Source organism: Panulirus ornatus, chromosome 30, assembly GCF_036320965.1.
Source record: "Panulirus ornatus isolate Po-2019 chromosome 30, ASM3632096v1, whole genome shotgun sequence".
In the NCBI taxonomy this organism is placed as follows: Eukaryota; Metazoa; Arthropoda; class Malacostraca; order Decapoda; family Palinuridae; genus Panulirus; species Panulirus ornatus.
This window is the reverse complement of record NC_092253.1, coordinates 22,286,672-22,304,994: the sequence shown is the minus strand read 5'-3', so window position 1 is coordinate 22,304,994 and position 18,323 is coordinate 22,286,672. Positions and strand designations below refer to the sequence as shown.

The window sequence follows — 18,323 nt, the reverse complement described above, 5'->3', positions numbered from 1 at the left end:
TGTTTTGGTCGAGGTGGTGTGCAAAGTGAGAGGGTTAGGGAAAATGATTTGGTAAACAGAGAAGAGGTAGTGAAAGCTTTGCGGAAGATGAAAGCCGGCAAGGCAGCAGGTTTGGATGGTATTGCAGTGGAATTTATTAAAAAAGGGGGTGACTGTATTGTTGACTGGTTGGTAAGGTTATTTAATGTATGTATGACTCATGGTGAGGTGCCTGAGGATTGGCGGAATGCATGCATAGTGCCATTGTACAAAGGCAAAGGGGATAAGAGTGAGTGCTCAAATTACAGAGGTATAAGTTTGTTGAGTATTCCTGGTAAATTATATGGGAGGGTATTGATTGAGAGAGTGAAGGCATGTACAGAGCATCAGATTGGGGAAGAGCAGTGTGGTTTCAGAAGTGGTAGAGGATGTGTGGATCAGGTGTTTGCTTTGAAGAATGTATGTGAGAAATACTTAGAAAAGCAAATGGATTTGTATGTAGCATTTATGGATCTGGAGAAGGCATATGATAGAGTTGATAGAGATGCTCTGTGGAAGGTATTAAGAATATATGGTGTGGGAGGAAAGTTGTTAGAAGCAGTGAAAAGTTTTTATCGAGGATGTAAGGCATGTGTACGTGTAGGAAGAGAGGAAAGTGATTGGTTCTCAGTGAATGTAGGTTTGCGGCAGGGGTGTGTGATGTCTCCATGGTTGTTTAATTTGTTTATGGATGGGGTTGTTAGGGAGGTAAATGCAAGAGTTTTGGAAAGAGGGGCAAGTATGAAGTCTGTTGGGGATGAGAGAGCTTGGGAAGTGAGTCAGTTGTTGTTCGCTGATGATACAGCGCTGGTGGCTGATTCATGTGAGAAACTGCAGAAACTGGTGACTGAGTTTGGTAAAGTGTGTGGAAGAAGAAAGTTAAGAGTAAATGTGAATAAGAGCAAGGTTATTAGGTACAGTAGGGTTGAGGGTCAAGTCAATTGGGAGGTGAGTTTGAATGGAGAAAAACTGGAGGAAGTGAAGTGTTTTAGATATCTGGGAGTGGATCTGGCAGCGGATGGAACCATGGAAGCGGAAGTGGATCATAGGGTGGGGGAGGGGGCGAAAATTTTGGGGGCCTTGAAGAATGTGTGGAAGTCGAGAACATTATCTCGGAAAGCAAAAATGGGTATGTTTGAAGGAATAGTGGTTCCAACAATGTTGTATGGTTGCGAGGCGTGGGCTATGGATAGAGTTGTGCGCAGGAGGATGGATGTGCTGGAAATGAGATGTTTGAGGACAATGTGTGGTGTGAGGTGGTTTGATCGAGTGAGTAACGTAAGGGTAAGAGAGATGTGTGGAAATAAAAAGACCGTGGTTGAGAGAGCAGAAGAGGGTGTTTTGAAGTGGTTTGGGCACATGGAGAGAATGAGTGAGGAAAGATTGACCAAGAGGATATATGTGTCGGAGGTGGAGGGAACGAGGAGAAGAGGGAGACCAAATTGGAGGTGGAAAGATGGAGTGAAAAAGATTTTGTGTGATCGGGGCCTGAACATGCAGGAGGGTGAAAGGAGGGCAAGGAATAGAGGGAATTGGAGCGTTGTGGTATACCGGGGTTGACGTGCTGTCAGTGGATTGAATCAAGGCATGTGAAGCGTCTGGGGTAAACCATGGAAAGCTGTGTAGGTATGTATATTTGCGTGTGTGGACGTATGTATATACATGTGTATGGGGGTGGGTTGGGCCATTTCTTTCGTCTGTTTCCTTGCGCTACCTCGCAAACGCGGGAGACAGCGACAGAGTATAATAAGAATAAAAAATATATATATATATATTGTTGTATGGTTGCGAGGCGTGGACTATGGATAGAGTTGTGCGCAGGAGGATGGATGTGCTGGAAATGAGATGTTTGAGGACAATGTGTGGTGTGAGGTGGTTTGATCGAGTAAGTAACGTAAGGGTAAGAGAGATGTGTGGAAATAAAAAGAGCGTGGTTGAGAGAGCAGAAGAGGGTGTTTTGAAATGGTTTGGTCACATGGAGAGAATGAGTGAGGAAAGATTGACCAAGAGGATATATGTGTCGGAGGTGGAGGGAACGGGTAGAAGAGGGAGACCAAATTGGAGGTGGAAAGATGGAGTGAAAAAGATTTTGTGTGATCGGGGCCTGAACATGCAGGAGGGTGAAAGGAGGGCAAAGAATAGAGTGAATTGGAGCGATGTGGTATACCGGGGTTGACGTGCTGTCAGTGGATTGAATCAAGGCATGTGAAGCGTCTGGGGTAAACCATGGAAAGCTGTGTAGGTATGTATATTTGCGTGTGTGGACGTATGTATATACATGTGTATGGGGGTGTGTTGGGCCATTTCTTTTGTCTGTTCCTTGCGCTACCTCGCAAACGCGGGAGACAGCAAAAAAAAAAATATATATATATATATATATATATATATATATATATATATTATATGGGAGGGTACTGATTGAGAGGGTGAAGGCATGTACAGAGCATCAGATTGGGGAAGAGCAGTGTGGTTTCAGAAGTGGTAGAGGATGTGTGGATCAGGTGTTTGCTTTGAAGAATGTATGTGAGAAATACTTAGAAAAGCAAATGGATTTGTATGTAGCATTTATGGATCTGGAGAAGGCATATGATAGAGTTGATAGAGATGCTCTGTGGAAGGTATTAAGAATATATGGTGTGGGAGGAAAGTTGTTAGAAGCAGTGAAAAGTTTTTATCGAGGATGTAAGGCATGTGTACGTGTAGGAAGAGAGGAAAGTGATTGGTTCTCAGTGAATGTAGGTTTGCGGCAGGGGTGTGTGATGTCTCCATGGTTGTTTAATTTGTTTATGGATGGGGTTGTTAGGGAGGTAAATGCAAGGGTTTTGGAAAGAGGGGCAAGTATGAAGTCTCTTGGGGATGAGAGGGCTTGGGAAGTGAGTCAGTTGTTGTTCGCTGATGATACAGCGCTGGTGGCTGATTCATGTGAGAAACTGCAGAAGCTGGTGACTGAGTTTAGAAAAGTGTGTGGAAGAAGAAAGTTAAGAGTAAATGTGAATAAGAGCAAGGTTATTAGGTACAGTAGGGTTGAGGGTCAAGTCAATTGGGAGGTGAGTTTGAATGGAGAAAAACTGGAGGAAGTGAAGTGTTTTAGATATCTGGGAGTGGATCTGGCAGCGGATGGAACCATGGAAGCGGAAGTGGATCATAGGGTGGGGGAGGGGGCGAAAATCCTGGGGGCCTTGAAGAATGTGTGGAAGTCGAGAACATTATCCTGGAAAGCAAAAATGGGTATGTTTGAAGGAATAGTGGTTCCAACAGTGTTGTATGGTTGCGAGGCATGGGCTATGGATAGAGTTGTGCGCAGGAGGATGGATGTGCTGGAAATGAGATGTTTGAGGACAATGTGTGGTGTGAGGTGGTTTGATCGAGTGAGTAACGTAAGGGTAAGAGAGATGTGTGGAAATAAAAAGAGCGTGGTTGAGAGAGCAGAAGAGGGTGTTTTGAAGTGGTTTGGGCACATGGAGAGGATGAGTGAGGAAAGATTGACCAAGAGGATATATGTGTCGGAGGTGGAGGGAACAAGGAGAAGAGGGAGACCAAATTGGAGGTGGAAAGATGGAGTGAAAAAGATTTTGTGTGATCGGGGCCTGAACATGCAGGAGGGTGAAAGGAGGGCAAGGAATAGAGTGAATTGGAGCGATGTGGTATACCGGGGTTGACGTGCTGTCAGTGGATTGAAGCAGGGCATGTGAAGCGTCTGGGGTAAACCATGGAAAGCTGTGTAGGTATGTATATTTGCGTGTGTGGACGTATGTATATACATGTGTAGGGGGGGGGGTTGGGCCATTTCTTTCGTCTGTTTCCTTGCGCTACCTCGCAAACGCGGGAGACAGCGACAAAGTATAATAAAAAGATATAATATATATATATATATATATATATATATATATATATATATATATATATATATATATATATATATATTATCCCTGGGGATAGGGGAGAAAGAATACTTCCCACGTATTCCCTGCGTGTCGTAGAAGGCGACTAAAAGGGGAGGGAGCGGGGGGCTGGAAATCCTCCCCTCTCATTTTTTTTTTTTTAATTTTCCAAAAGAAGGAACAGAGAATTCGGCCAGGTGAGGGTATTCCCTCAAAGGCCCAGTCCTCTGTTCTTAACGCTACCTCGCTAATGCGGGAAATGGCGAATAGTTTGAAAGAAAAGAAAGAAAAATATATATATATATATATATATATATATATATATATATATATATATATATATATATATATATATATATATATATAGCATTAATGGGGTGGCCATGATTAGGACCTCAGTTGCCCTTGCCATCTCAGGTAACATAAAAGTAATCAGATTTTTTGGTAAAGATATAATGAATAATAGGATATGCAGAATGACAGCTGACTTTAGGCTTGGGACTTACTCGTACTGTGTAGTTTTGTACTTAAACGACCATGAAACTTCAAACTTATGAGAACATGAGTAATAGGTGAAATATATTTATGAAGTGGTTGTTATTGTTAGATGAATATCTTTGAAACTGTAAGGTTATTTTTTTTTTTTTTTTTTTTTTTTTTTTTTTTTAATACTTTGTCGCTGTCTCCCGCGTTTGCGAGGTAGCGCAAGGAAACAGATGAAAGAAATGGCCCAACCCCTCCCATACACATGTACATACACACGTCCACACACGCAAATATACATACCTACACAGCTTTCCATGGTTTACCCCGGACGCTTCACATGCCTTGATTCAATCCACTGACAGCACGTCAACCCCTGTATACCACATCGCTCCAATTCACTCTATTCCTTGCCCTCCTTTCACCCTCCTGCATGTTCAGGCCCCGATCACACAAAATCCTTTTCACTCCATCTTTCCACCTCCAATTTGGTCTCCCTCTTCTCCTCGTTCCCTCCACCTCCGACACATATATCCTCTTGGTCAATCTTTCCTCACTCATTCTCTCCATGTGCCCAAACCACTTCAAAACACCCTCTTCTGCTCTCTCAACCACGCTCTTTTTATTTCCACACATCTCTCTTACCCTTACGTTACTTACTCGATCAAACCACCTCACACCACACATTGTCCTCAAACATCTCATTTCCAGCACATCCATCCTCCTGCGCACAACTCTATCCATAGCCCACGCCTCGCAACCATACAACATTGTTGGAACCACTATTCCTTCAAACATACCCATTTTTGCTTTCCGGGATAATGTTCTCGACTTCCACACATTTTTCAAGGCTCCCAAAATTTTCGCCCCCTCCCCCACCCTATGATCCACTTCCGCTTCCATGGTTCCATCCGCTGACAGATCCACTCCCAGATATCTAAAACACTTCACTTCCTCCAGTTTTTCTCCATTCAAACTCACCTCCCAATTGACTTGACCCTCAACCCTACTGTACCTAATAACCTTGCTCTTATTCACATTTACTCTTAACTTTCTTCTTCCACACACTTTACCAAACTCCGTCACCAGCTTCTGCAGTTTCTCACATGAATCCGCCACCAGCGCTGTATCATCAGCGAACAACAACTGACTCACTTCCCAAGCTCTCTCATCCCCAACAGACTTCATACTTGCCCCTCTTTCCAAGACTCTTGCATTTACCTCCCTAACAACCCCATCCATAAACAAATTAAACAACCATGGAGACATCACACACCCCTGCCGCAAACCTACATTCACTGAGAACCAATCACTTTCCTCTCTTCCTACACGTACACATGCCTTACATCCTCGATAAAAACTTTTCACTGCTTCTAACAACTTGCCTCCCACACCATATATTCTTAATACCTTCCACAGAGCATCTCTATCAACTCTATCATATGCCTTCTCCAGATCCATAAATGCTACATACAAATCCATTTGCTTTTCTAAGTATTTCTCACATACATTCTTCAAAGCAAACACCTGATCCACACATCCTCTACCACTTCTGAAGTTGTATTTTGAGGGTTAGAACTGAAAACCTGGTATAACGATTTTTTTGGTTGTATTGATTGGCTTTGAAAGATTGTTGCATCTACATTCGCTTCGATTTTGACTCGGAAAACATGTTATTGCTCACAGTATTATATGTGTAAGTGTGTTAATGTCATGAAAATACTCATCATTGGTGTTGTCACTCAGTTTTGTTTGCTGTTGGTAAATTTGCTTAACATAATTATTTGTGTTTCACTGTTCACTTGTGTTATGATGGTGTTTTTATGGTTGTTCTGTAAGTTTTCAATGCCATAGTAATCTACCATACTATAAGTTTTTACTTTGATTAGTGCACCCAACCTTGACACTTCCATATTTTAGAAATTATCCTGTAGACCATGTAGAAAGTTGTAATTAGATCTTGCACATCTTGTACAAGATGCTCTTACTTCTGTGCACAATTGCTCTCAATGACCTTGTATTGATAGCTCTTTGATATTTATTTTATGTATGATGTGCCATGCCTCACTATGAATTTTTTTTGCAGTTGTCTGGGCTGATCCTGATTGTGGTGGGGGCTATAGCTCAAGTTTTCTTCAGCTCATATATGGACTTCTTTGGTGAAAAATATGAAACCCCAGCAATTGGTGTCATCATCTTGGGATTTGTCATTCTAGTCATCTCCTTCTTTGGCTGCTGTGGAGCCAAGAAAGAAAATGTTGCCATGCTTAGGATAGTAAGTATAATCATTCTAGTCATCTCCTCTGGATGCTGTGGAGCCAAGAATGAAAATGTTGTCATTCTTAGGATAGTCGATTACAATCATTCTAGTCATCTCCTTTTGCTGCTGTGGAGCCAAGAATGAAAATGTTGTCATGCTTAGGGTGGTAAGTACATGTGCACATACCATATAAAATAGCTATAATTTAGTTGTGATTTGTAAAAAGATTTGTACATGTTAATGTAAGAATTTAATGAGGTGATTCTACACACTCTTTATGAGATTAAAACCTGTAGGATGTTAAGAGTTAATGCAAGATTGAAGATGTGTATATTACAAGCTATTTTGATCTTAAGTTCTATTGTGTTGCAGTGCAAATTTAGATCTGTTCCAATAAGTGGAATTGAATGGGTAAGAATAGTGAAATGCCATAAAAAAAGGCCCAAAGTAGTAGATAGTAGTTGCAAGTTGAAGAATTATTTAGACACATTAGGTAGTAGTACTCAGTAGGAATATTAGGTATTAGCCTAAAGTTGCCCTCTTCCTTTGGCTTGTTAAGAATGTGTCACTAAACGCTAAGAAGCAACACTGGAGTTTCTCCAGTTATGGATTCTCTCTTGCTATGGCCATTCCCCCAAAAGGAACAGGCATCAGAAATATAGATAGATGTATAGTGATACTTGGTTCAAGAGGTATTTGGAATGCATTGCAGTGTTTCTTTTCTGTAAATATTTGAATGACTGTTTCAGAGTTCATTAATAAGGAGTTTTTCATGGTAATATGTTGTTTTTGTGACTTGATTTGTAGTGAACTTTATTTTTGCTGGTATCATTGCCCTACTTTATGCTTGAATTGCATTGTAAAGTGTTATTGATAATGTTTTCCATACCTTGTTAACATTATATATTCCTTCCTTTACAGTTTGCTTGTTTGATGATTGCTGTCCTTCTTCTTGAATTTGCTGCTGCCATTACAGTTGCAGTTCTGCGACCAAATATTGAAGAATTAGTCACAAAGAATATGAATGAAACAATGTACCACTATAATACGACCCTTGTAGAAAAATCTTGGGATGATATGCAGAAGAATGTGAGTATATGTTTGTGATATTTTCTGTATTGTCATTTATGCTTTTTTTTTTTCTTTTTTTTTTTAACTTGTGTTACAAAAATGCTTAATTTTGTTGCATCATGTTTACATGAAAGTCTGTGATCTTTTTATCCTGCTGTAATGTATGCTTTTTTGTTTTTGTGTTTACTGATTTGTTTATACTTTTTCACTGGCTTCAGTACAGCCAAATACTGTTGCTTTTAGCCATGTCTCATCCTGTCTTGCATGCTTTCTACTTTGTTTTGCACTGCCTCTTGTGGTGTATGCAGTGCCCTTGCTCTTGTGCTTCACTTTTGCTTCATGTGTTCATCACCCCTTTTGCACTCTTTGCATATGACGTTTACCCTCTCAGCTTATCGTATTTCCTCACTTGATGCTTATCGCTTTTGCTCACTCTCATCGTGTATGCCAACTCTCAGCATATCACACATAACACTCTAATCATCATACTTATGCACTCTCTGCTCTTTGCTTTAGTTCCCTCTCTGTGCTCACTTTTGTTCACACTTTGCTACTCTGTTTTGTTCATTCTGCTTTTCATTTTTATGCTTGCTGCCTGCTTTTCACTTGCATGCCCACTCTTTACTTGTCATTTACATGTTCACACACTGCCTTTCATTTTCATGTTCTCTTTGCATATCTTTTGTTTGCTCACACAGTTTTATACTTTCATGTTTACTGTTTTTTCACTTTTGTGTTCGCCTTGGTTTTTGCCATTATGTTCATTGGCTTCTCTGCCATAGTTTTAGCACCTCCTGCTTTTTGCTTTGCTCACTCATTGCTCTTTCCTTTTCTTATCCTCTGTGCTTCCTTTTCTGATATTTACTTTCAAGCTAATTTATGATTCTTTATGCTCTCCTGCTTGCATATTGTTTATTTTCACTTTAATCCTCACCTTGTGCTAGTCTTTTCCCTTCAGCTCACTTTTAGTTTTGCCATCTTGTAAACACGATTTTTTTTAGGGCAATCTATTCTGCCTTTCTCACACTGCCTCGAATTTAGTTATCTTATTTCATTCATTCATGCTTTTGTCCATGAAGGCATGTTGAATAGATTGTCACTGTTGATGGATGGGGCTATGGAAACAGTGCTATATTTCTCAGCGCTGGCTTGCTGCTATTGGCTTTGTTTTTATTTTTTTGTTTTTTTTTTGTTTTTTGTTTTTTTGAGATAGCCATCTCTGTTTAGATATCTTTGTGTATAGCAAGTGTCTTCTGTTGATGCTCTTAATACCCCACAAAGAAAGGGGTGATCTAAGGAAAAAACAAGTTTAAGGGATGCATGTGCTTGCCAGTTGAGCTGATGCCATTCATCTGTCTATTTCTCATCAAAAATATGGTAAATCATATACACAGTGTCATATAGAGTAGCATTGTATACAGTACACATTCACAAATCATACCACGATATACTATCCTTGTCTTACCTGATTTATAGTAGAAATGCAGACAAAAAATTTATGTTTACATCTAGTAGTTTACATCTAGAAATCATAGCATGGTAGAAACTGACACCAAGATTTGTTTGATTCTGTCTCCTGCTAGCTCTGGCAAATTGCAGCATGTATTAGATTCATAGAAAGTTGTAGTTCATGATAGATGAGAGTAGACACTCAAGTTTAATGAAGCTCAGAGTGTGAGATTTAGACCATTAGACATAAATGGTTAGAAATAAGCACATATGTTATTTTCCATGTCTTGGGAACTTACTTTAGTGTCCTCTTGAGCAGTATTGTGATAGGCATAGCAAATGCCTTGGTGGAGAGACTTCATATGGCCATGTGCCTTATATGGCCTGATTTTTTATTTTTTCCAAGACTTGTACCCTCTTCCTTCTTTCTACCACTGTTGAAGTTTCATCCTCCACTTTGGAAATACTTTAAATTCATCATTTAGTTTCCCACATTTCATAGTCTTCAACAGTTCATCCTTTAAAGGCCCTTACTGTGATTAGTTGTTTTATAACAGATAGTTTGCTTCTGTGACTGTGGAAAGGCTATGGGTAGTTTTTTACCTTGTCCACAGAGCTCTTTACAATACATCTCTGCTCCTCCCTTCTCACCGTGCAGTATTCACTTCTTGCTTTCAAGTACCTTTGCAATGCTGGCTGGCTTCAGTGTTGCTTATGTAATTATTACCTATTTTTGTAGGGAATGGACTTGTACATTTACTCTAATTTGAATTTTTGTATGTAGTCAGCATATACCTCATCTTCATTCCTAAGTTTCTTTCATAATTGCTTGTCTGCTAGTTGTTTTATCCCCACGTCTCTCTCTGAACTTTCAATTTCTAGGTTACGATTATTTTGAAAACATGAAGGCTGTGATCAGGTAACCCTTCTCTCATCTGTCTTCCAAGGTAGGCATATTTAAGGCCTTTGATCCTTTTTTTTGTAACAGTTGTCTTAATTCTTCTACCATATGGTTCTCATAGTGAGCTGCTGTTTAAGCTCTTTGTGCTTCTTTAGTTATGACCGAACTTGAAAATAATTTTATTTTTGTTTCAATGGAAGACATGAAATAATGAATATTTCTTAGTCCACTATCTTCAATGATGTAATTCCAAAATTTGTTAGGCAGTGTCTCTCTTTAACTAGTATCTGAAGGTGGGACTCTGGTGACAGGGCAGGAACAGTGTTGTCTCCCAAATCTCTTTGGCAAATAGGTTCCTGCTCCTTATTTCTTGCGAGATGATGATCATATTGAGGCCTTCTTTGTTTTCACCCATCCTAATTACTTCACATTTACTTGGGTTGAACTTCATCAGCAAAGTATCAGACCAACTTTGAAGTCTGTCAAGGTCCCATTTTGAGTTGTTGCATTGCTCCATGATATTTCTTTAATGAACTATTCATCCTCTGGAAATATATTTAGTTTGAAGTCTGGTTCCTCTGGCAGATCATTCCCTTAGATCAAGAAAAGTTATTGTCTTTGGACAGCACCCAACGTAGACATTCATGTTTATGCACAAGTCCACACCTTGGTTGTTTTCCATGAAAGTTCATTTCTCAGCCACTCTTTGATGTTTATATAACTCAGCAGATACTTAATTTTGAGTATATCTGCATCCCACCAAAATTCAGTCAACCTGCATGTCATTCATTGAGAGGCACTTTCCTCCCCTGGGAATCCCTTTCATGGAACTCCCACAGTGTACAGGAAACTGGCTTCATCTTCAAGGTGGGACTGCAGGTTGAGAAGTGAGGTGATGTGTTTGTCTTTGTAAGAACACGTTTATATAAATGCTCTTTTACATTGTTAGAGCCCAATAGGAATATTGAAAGCCATTAATTGATAGCTTATGCTCCAAATTTTGTAAAGACATATAGAATCTTGAACTTTTGAAAGTATACTTACTTTAAGAATGCACAAGTTACAGAAAAGAAATTGAAGTGTTCCTCCTTATTTGTTAGAATCATTCCTATTTCTTGCTTTTGCTTATTTTTCACCTAGTATAGCCAAAGTATATGTTCAGCATATTGCATGGTTGTTGATAATATTTACTGTAAAAGTCAATGAGCAATTTTCCCATCTGAGCTATATAGCTCAGAATTAGATATTGTGCAATGATAACCTTATAACCTTGTTGCTACACAAATTTATTTACTTTTCTCAGTACAAGTGCTGTGGAACTGAAGATTACACTGACTGGAAGGACACTCCTTATGGTAGTGATGAAAGTGTCAATGGTGTACCTGACTCTTGTTGCAAGAAAATTGAAGAAGGTTGTGGTCATAATATCTGGAACGCCTCAGTAAGCACAAACAAAATCTACACTGAAGGCTGCTTCAAGGCTATATGTGACTCTGCTCGTGCCAACTTAGGGGCAATCATTGGAGGCATCATTGGGCTTGGTTTACTTCAGGTAAATTCATTTTATTGAATTTGATTTTATTATTGAAATTTTCCCATTTTGTTTGTGAAAGTTAACAAATTGGAATTTGAAGTGTTGTGGGACTCCACCTGCTTGAGGTTACACCTTCAGTGAAAAGTCATTAGTGGGAGTACAATTTTGGCAGAGAACTCTTTACTCCATCCTTGGGGTGCAGGAGCCTTATGAAAGAGCCTAGGTAATACCAGGACTTGGGTCATAGAAATTTGACCCAGGATGATTATAAGAAACATAATTTAAATTGAGTGCATTAGACAACAGGTAGTTATTGCTTGGTTTTAATTTTCCAAAAGAAGGAACAGAGAAGAGGGCCAGGTGAGGATATTTCCTCAAAGGCCCAGTCCTCTGTTCTTAACGCTACCTCGCTGTTGCGGGAAATGGCGAATAGTATGAAAAAAAAAAATGTGGTTTGATCGAGTAAGTAATGTAAGGGTAAGAGAGATGTGTGGAAATAAAAAGAGCGTGGTTGAGAGAGCAGAAGAGGGTGTTTTGAAATGGTTTGGGCACATGGAGAGAATGAGTGAGGAAAGATTGACCAAGAGGATATATGTGTCGGAGGTGGAGGGAACGAGGTGAAGTTGGAGACCAAATTGGAGGTGGAAAGATGGAGTGAAAAAGATTTTGAGTGATCGGGGCCTGAACATGCAGGAGGGTGAAAGGAGGGCAAGGAATAGAGTGAATTGGATCGATGTGGTATACCAGGGTTGACGTGCTGTCAGTGGATTGAATCAGGGCATGTGAAGCGTCTGGGGTAAACCATGGAAAGTTGTGTGGGGCCTGGATGTGGAAAGGGAGCTGTGGTTTCAGGCATTATTGCATGACAGCTAGAGACTGAGTGTAAACAAATGGGGCCTTTGTTGTCTTTTCCTAGTGCTACCTCGCACACATGAGGGGGGAGGGGGATGGTATTCCATGTGTGGCGAGGTGGCGATGGGAATGAATAAAGGCAGACAGTGTGAATTGTGTGCATGGGTATATATGTATGTGTCTGTGTGTGTATATATATGTGTACATTGAGATGTATAGGTATGTATATTTGCGTGTGTGGACGTGTGTGTATATACATGTGTATGGGGGTGGGTTGGGCCATTTCTTTCGTCTGTTTCCTTGCACTACCTCGCAAACGCGGGAGACAGCGACAAAGCAAAATAAAATATAAAAAAATAAATGTAGGGAGGGTTTTTTCAAGGGGAAACCCAATGGGAGAGGAAGGTTAGTGGAAAAGGGTTTATTTTTGGGGGTTTTTAAAGGTAAAAACGGGCAAAGGGCATGAAATAAAAATGGAAAATTTTTTTAAATGGGGTTAAGGTGTGTAGGGGAAAAAGGGGAAAAAAGGAAAGGTTCTGGGTAAAAAAACGGGGGGGTTGTGAGGCCCTTTTTTAATTTTGTTTAGGGATTTGGGGTTTTGGGGGTAATTTTTAAAAGGGGCAAGAGAATTTTTGGGGAGGGGTTAAGTGGCTTTTTTTTCCTTTCCCTGGGGGTATTCATGGGGGAAACTGCAAAGGGGGAGGGTTTTAAAGGGGGAAAAAGGGTTTTTAAAATTTAAAAAGGCTTTTGGCAGGGGTTAAGGGAAAATTTTGGGAAAGGGATTTTAAATGGAAAAAATTGGGGGAAGTAAAGGGTTTTTTTTAGATATTTTGGGAGGGGAAATTGGAGCACATGGAACCTTTAAAAGTGGAAAGTGGTCAGAGTGGGTAAGGGCATAAAAGATTTTGTGGAGAAATTTGTGGAAAGAGAGAACATGATCCGGGAGGGCAGAAAATGGGTGTTCATAGAAGTTCATAGGCAGCCACTGACGAGGGAGGTATATTACCTGTTTGGGAAATCTACAAGGCCCAATGATAGGGGTTTAGCGAGCCGGTACTTTAGTGGTTGTCGTTTTTGGAAATTTTTTTACTGGAACTTTGGGGAAAATATTAATTGGTGGGGAACATTAAAATAGGAGCCTCAAAAAAAAACTCCCACTGGGGGTTCCCCCTTTGCCAGTGGCCTGTTAAGGGTGAGGCACTAAACACTAAGAAGCGGCACTGGAGTTTAACAGTTCTGGAGACTCACTGTGGCCACCCAATCAAAGGAGTTCCCTAAGGGAACAAATGTCAGTTGTAGATAGATAGCAGAAGATGGGTATGTTTGAAGGTGTAGTAGTTTCACTGATATGATACAGATGCTAGGCATGGACTATAGATAAGGCTGTGCAGAGGTGATGGGTGTTGAAAATGAAATGTATGAGGACATTGTGTTGTGAGGTGGTTTAATCAAGTAAGTAAATAAAGGTTGAGAGGTGTGGTAATGAAAAGAGTGTAGTTGAGAGAACTGAAGAGGGTATGATGAATAGGTTTGGACATAAGGAGAGAATGAATAAGAAGAGGTTGACAAATAAGATATATGTGTCTGTGTCAGAAGTGGAGGAACAGAGAACAAATATGGAGACAGAAGGATAGGGTGAAGAAGATTTTGAGTGATCTAGGCCTGAACATGCAGGAGGGTGAAATGCGTGCATGGAATAGAGTGAATTTGAGTGATGTAGTATACTGTGGTTGACATGCTGTCATTGGACTGAACCAAGGTATTTGAAGCTGGGTAAACTATGGAAAGGTCTGTGGGGCCTGGTTGTGGATAGGGAGCTGTTGTTTGAGTGTATTCTGTCAGTGGACTGAAGTAAGGTATTTGAAGCTTCTGAGATAAACCATGGAAAGGCCTATGAGGCCAGGTTGTGGATAGGGAGCTGTTGTTTCAGTGTATTATACATGATAGCTAGAGAATGGATGTGAGTGGATGTGGGCTTTATCTGTTCCTGGTGGTATCTCTCTAATGTGAGAAACTGTGATCAAGTATGAAAAATACATGTTTATAAAGAATAGTGAAAAGTTTTTATCGAGGATGTAAGGCATGTGTACGTGTAGGAAGAGAGGAAAGTGATTGGTTCTCAGTGAATGTAGGTTTGCGGCAGGGGTGTGTGATGTCTCCATGGTTGTTTAATTTGTTTATGGATGGGGTTGTTAGGGAGGTGAATGCAAGAGTTTTGGAAAGAGGGGCAAGTATGAAGTCTGTTGGGGATGAGAGAGCTTGGGAAGTGAGTCAGTTGTTGTTCGCTGATGATACAGCGCTGGTGGCTGATTCATGTGAGAAACTGCAGAAGCTGGTGACTGAGTTTGGTAAAGTGTGTGAAAGAAGAAAGTTAAGAGTAAATGTGAATAAGAGCAAGGTTATTAGGTACAGTAGGGTTGAGGGTCAATTCAATTGGGAGGTGAGTTTGAATGGAGAAAAAGTGGAGGAAGTGAAGTGTTTTAGATATCTGGGAGTGGATCTGGCAGCGGATGGAACCATGGAAGCGGAAGTGGATCATAGGGTGGGGGAGGGGGGCGAAAATTCTGGGAGCCTTGAAGAATGTGTGGAAGTCAAGAACATTATCTCGGAAAGCAAAAATGGGTATGTTTGAAGGAATAGTGGTTCCAACAAGGTTGTATGGTTGCGAGGCGTGGACTATGGATAGAGTTGTGTGCAGGAGGATGGATGTGCTGGAAATGAGATGTTTGAGGACAATGTGTGGTGTGAGGTGGTTTGATCGAGTAAGTAATGTAAGGGTAAGAGAGATGTGTGGAAATAAAAAGAGCGTGGTTGAGAGAGCAGAAGAGGGTGTTTTGAAATGGTTTGGTCACATGGAGAGAATGAGTGAGGAAAGATTGACCAAGAGGATATATGTGTCGGAGGTGGAGGGAACGAGGAGAAGAGGGAGACCAAATTGGAGGTGGAAAGATGGAGTGAAAAAGATTTTGTGTGATCGGGGCCTGAACATGCAGGAGGGTGAAAGGAGGGCAAAGAATAGAGTGAATTGGAGCGATGTGGTATACGGGGGTTGACGTGCTGTCAGTGGGTTGAATCAAGGCATGTCTATGGGGGTGGGTTGGGCCATTTCTTTCGTCTGTTTCCTTGCGCTACCTCGCAAACGCGGGAGACAGCGGCAAAAAAAAGAAAAAAAAAAAAGAAAAAGAATAGTGATGTGAATGGAGATTTTAGCCTTGCTTAATCCATTAAATTTGTATTAAAAGTTGCAAGTTCAGAAGCCATTATGGTAGTGTGGAAGCTGGTTGTCTTAGTATAATATTTTACTTTAGGAATGTTTAAAAGTGAACTAATGAGCATTGTACCCTCTTCCATCAGATATAGATATGACATAAACTGTGTCCTTTTCTTGCAGATTATTGGGATCTGGATGTCTTGTTGCCTCATCAGAGCAGTGAAGGAGCGTTACGAGATCCTGTAAACTGTCGCGAAGATTACTGTCATGTTGGACCTGGTTCTGAGGCTTTGCAGTACATTGTAAATGCCATAGAAAAGCTGGTCACAATTTCCTTTTACATACTTATTTTGAAAATAGACTGTAGTCATGAAAATCCAACATGACAAAAGAAGTTGAAAAGTGTGAAATTACTGTTTCAGTTGTCGTTATCCCTATCCATGTCAGCTACATGTAGAGTGGAACCATTGCCAGCAACTAAGTATACATTGTGGTTATTTTTCCTCCATCTTTCATTTTTTCTGAGTATGTTGATTTATCAGTTATGTGCTATTTATGGGAGATGACTTTTTACATTGTTAGGATTGTGCTTGGGTGAAGGATTTGTGATTTATGTATGTTACATACATAAATCCCTTCAGATTTTTTTTAGCATATCATCATGAGGCATATCATCATCATGCAATTGAGTGGGAGAAGTATAAAAGAAAGAGACAGGAGGTCAAGAGAAAGGTGCAAGAGGTGAAAAAAAGGGCAAATGAGAGTTGGGGTGAGAGACTATCAGTAAATTTTAGGGAGAATAAAAAGATGTTCTGGAAGGAGGTAAATAGGGTGCGTAAGACAAGGGAGCAAATGGGAACTTCAGTTAAGGGCGTAAATGGGGAGGTGATAACAAGTAGTGGTGATGTGAGAAGGAGATGGAATGAGTATTTTGAAGGTTTGTTGAATGTGTCTGATGACAGAGTGGCAGATATAGGGTGTTTTGGTCGAGGTGGTGTGCAAAGTGAGAGGGTTAGGGAGAATGATTTGGTAAACAGAGAAGAGGTAGTAAAAGCTTTGCGGAAGATGAAAGCCGGCAAGGCAGCAGGTTTGGATGGTATTGCAGTGGAATTTATTAAAAAAGGGGGTGACTGTATTGTTGACTGGTTGGTAAGGTTGTTTAATGTATGTATGACTCATGGTGAGGTGCCTGAGGATTGGCGGAATGCGTGCATAGTGCCATTGTACAAAGGCAAAGGGGATAAGAGTGAGTGCTCAAATTACAGAGGTATAAGTTTGTTGAGTATTCCTGGTAAATTATATGGGAGGGTATTGATTGAGAGGGTGAAGGCATGTACAGAGCATCAGATTGGGGAAGAGCAGTGCGGTTTCAGAAGTGGTAGAGGATGTGTGGATCAGGTGTTTGCTTTGAAGAATGTATGTGAGAAATACTTAGAAAAGCAAATGGATTTGTATGTAGCATTTATGGATCTGGAGAAGGCATATGATAGAGTTGATAGAGATGCTCTGTGGAAGGTATTAAGAATATATGCTGTGGGAGGCAAGTTGTTAGAAGCAGTGAAAAGTTTTTATCGAGGATGTAAGGCATGTGTACGTGTAGGAAGAGAAGAAAGTGATTGGTTCTCAGTGAATGTAGGTTTGCGGCAGGGGTGTGTGATGTCTCCATGGTTGTTTAATTTGTTTATGGATGGGGTTGTTAGGGAGGTAAATGCAAGAGTCCTGGAAAGAGGGGCAAGTATGAAGTCTGTTGGGGATGAGAGAGCTTGGGAAGTGAGTCAGTTGTTGTTCGCTGATGATACAGCGCTGGTGGCTGATTCATGTGAGAAACTGCAGAAGCTGGTGACTGAGTTTGGTAAAGTGTGTGGAAGAAGAATTGGAGTGAATTGGAGCGATGTGGTATACAGGGGTTGACGTGCTGTCAGTGGAGTGAATCAAGGTATGTGAAGCGTCTGGGGTAAACCATGGAAAGCTGTGTAGGTATGTATATTTGCGTGTGTGGACGTGTGTATGTACATGTGTATGGGGGGGGGGGGTTGGGCCATTTCTTTCATCTGTTTCCTTGCGCTACCTCGCAAACGCGGGAGACAGCGACAAAGTATAAAAAAAAAAAAAAAAAAAATCATGAGGCATTAAATAAAGATATTTAAACATGTTCGCGTAAGATACATATAGGAGTTTAATGGATATTACCTGTAGATAATCTCTTTGAATACGAAGCAAATAAAGATGAATATATGTTTGACACCTTAATCTCTTGTAAGAATGCATCCTGCATTTATTGCACACAGCGATCAGATAAATGTAAGTGATACAGAAAAGTATAGGCCTTGAAATGATTTTTGTCAGACAAATGTATGTTCAGACTTTTTAGGTTTTGAAATTGCCATGGTTTTTGCATGGCTTGTGTATTGTGACATGAATAAAATAAGATATTTATACATTGTTGTGGATCATGGTTAAGCATTCCTTTTGTTATTATACTTTGTCGCTGTTAGCGAGGTAGCGCAAGGAAACAGATGAAGGAGAGGCCCAACCCACTCATACACATGTATACACATACACGTCCACACGTGCATATAAATACATACCTATACATTTCAACATCTTTTTCTTTCATACTATTCGCCATTTCCCGCATTAGCAAGGTTGCGTTAAGAACAAAG

General features: G+C 40.4%; 1 protein-coding gene across 1 annotated transcript in view; it reads left to right on the top strand.

The window, feature by feature from the left end:
* The window catches only part of LOC139758477 (CD63 antigen-like), a 34,984-nt gene extending 16,888 nt beyond the window's left edge, over positions 1-18,096 (top strand). The window contains exons 2-5 of the mRNA XM_071679950.1: positions 6,469-6,657; positions 7,564-7,731; positions 11,367-11,615; positions 15,841-18,096. Of these exons, the coding sequence (XP_071536051.1) occupies positions 6,469-6,657; positions 7,564-7,731; positions 11,367-11,615; positions 15,841-15,906 (672 nt within the window). The 3' untranslated portion in view covers positions 15,907-18,096. The remainder of the gene's footprint in view (positions 1-6,468; positions 6,658-7,563; positions 7,732-11,366; positions 11,616-15,840) is intronic.
* The last annotated feature ends 227 nt before the right edge of the window (positions 18,097-18,323 follow it).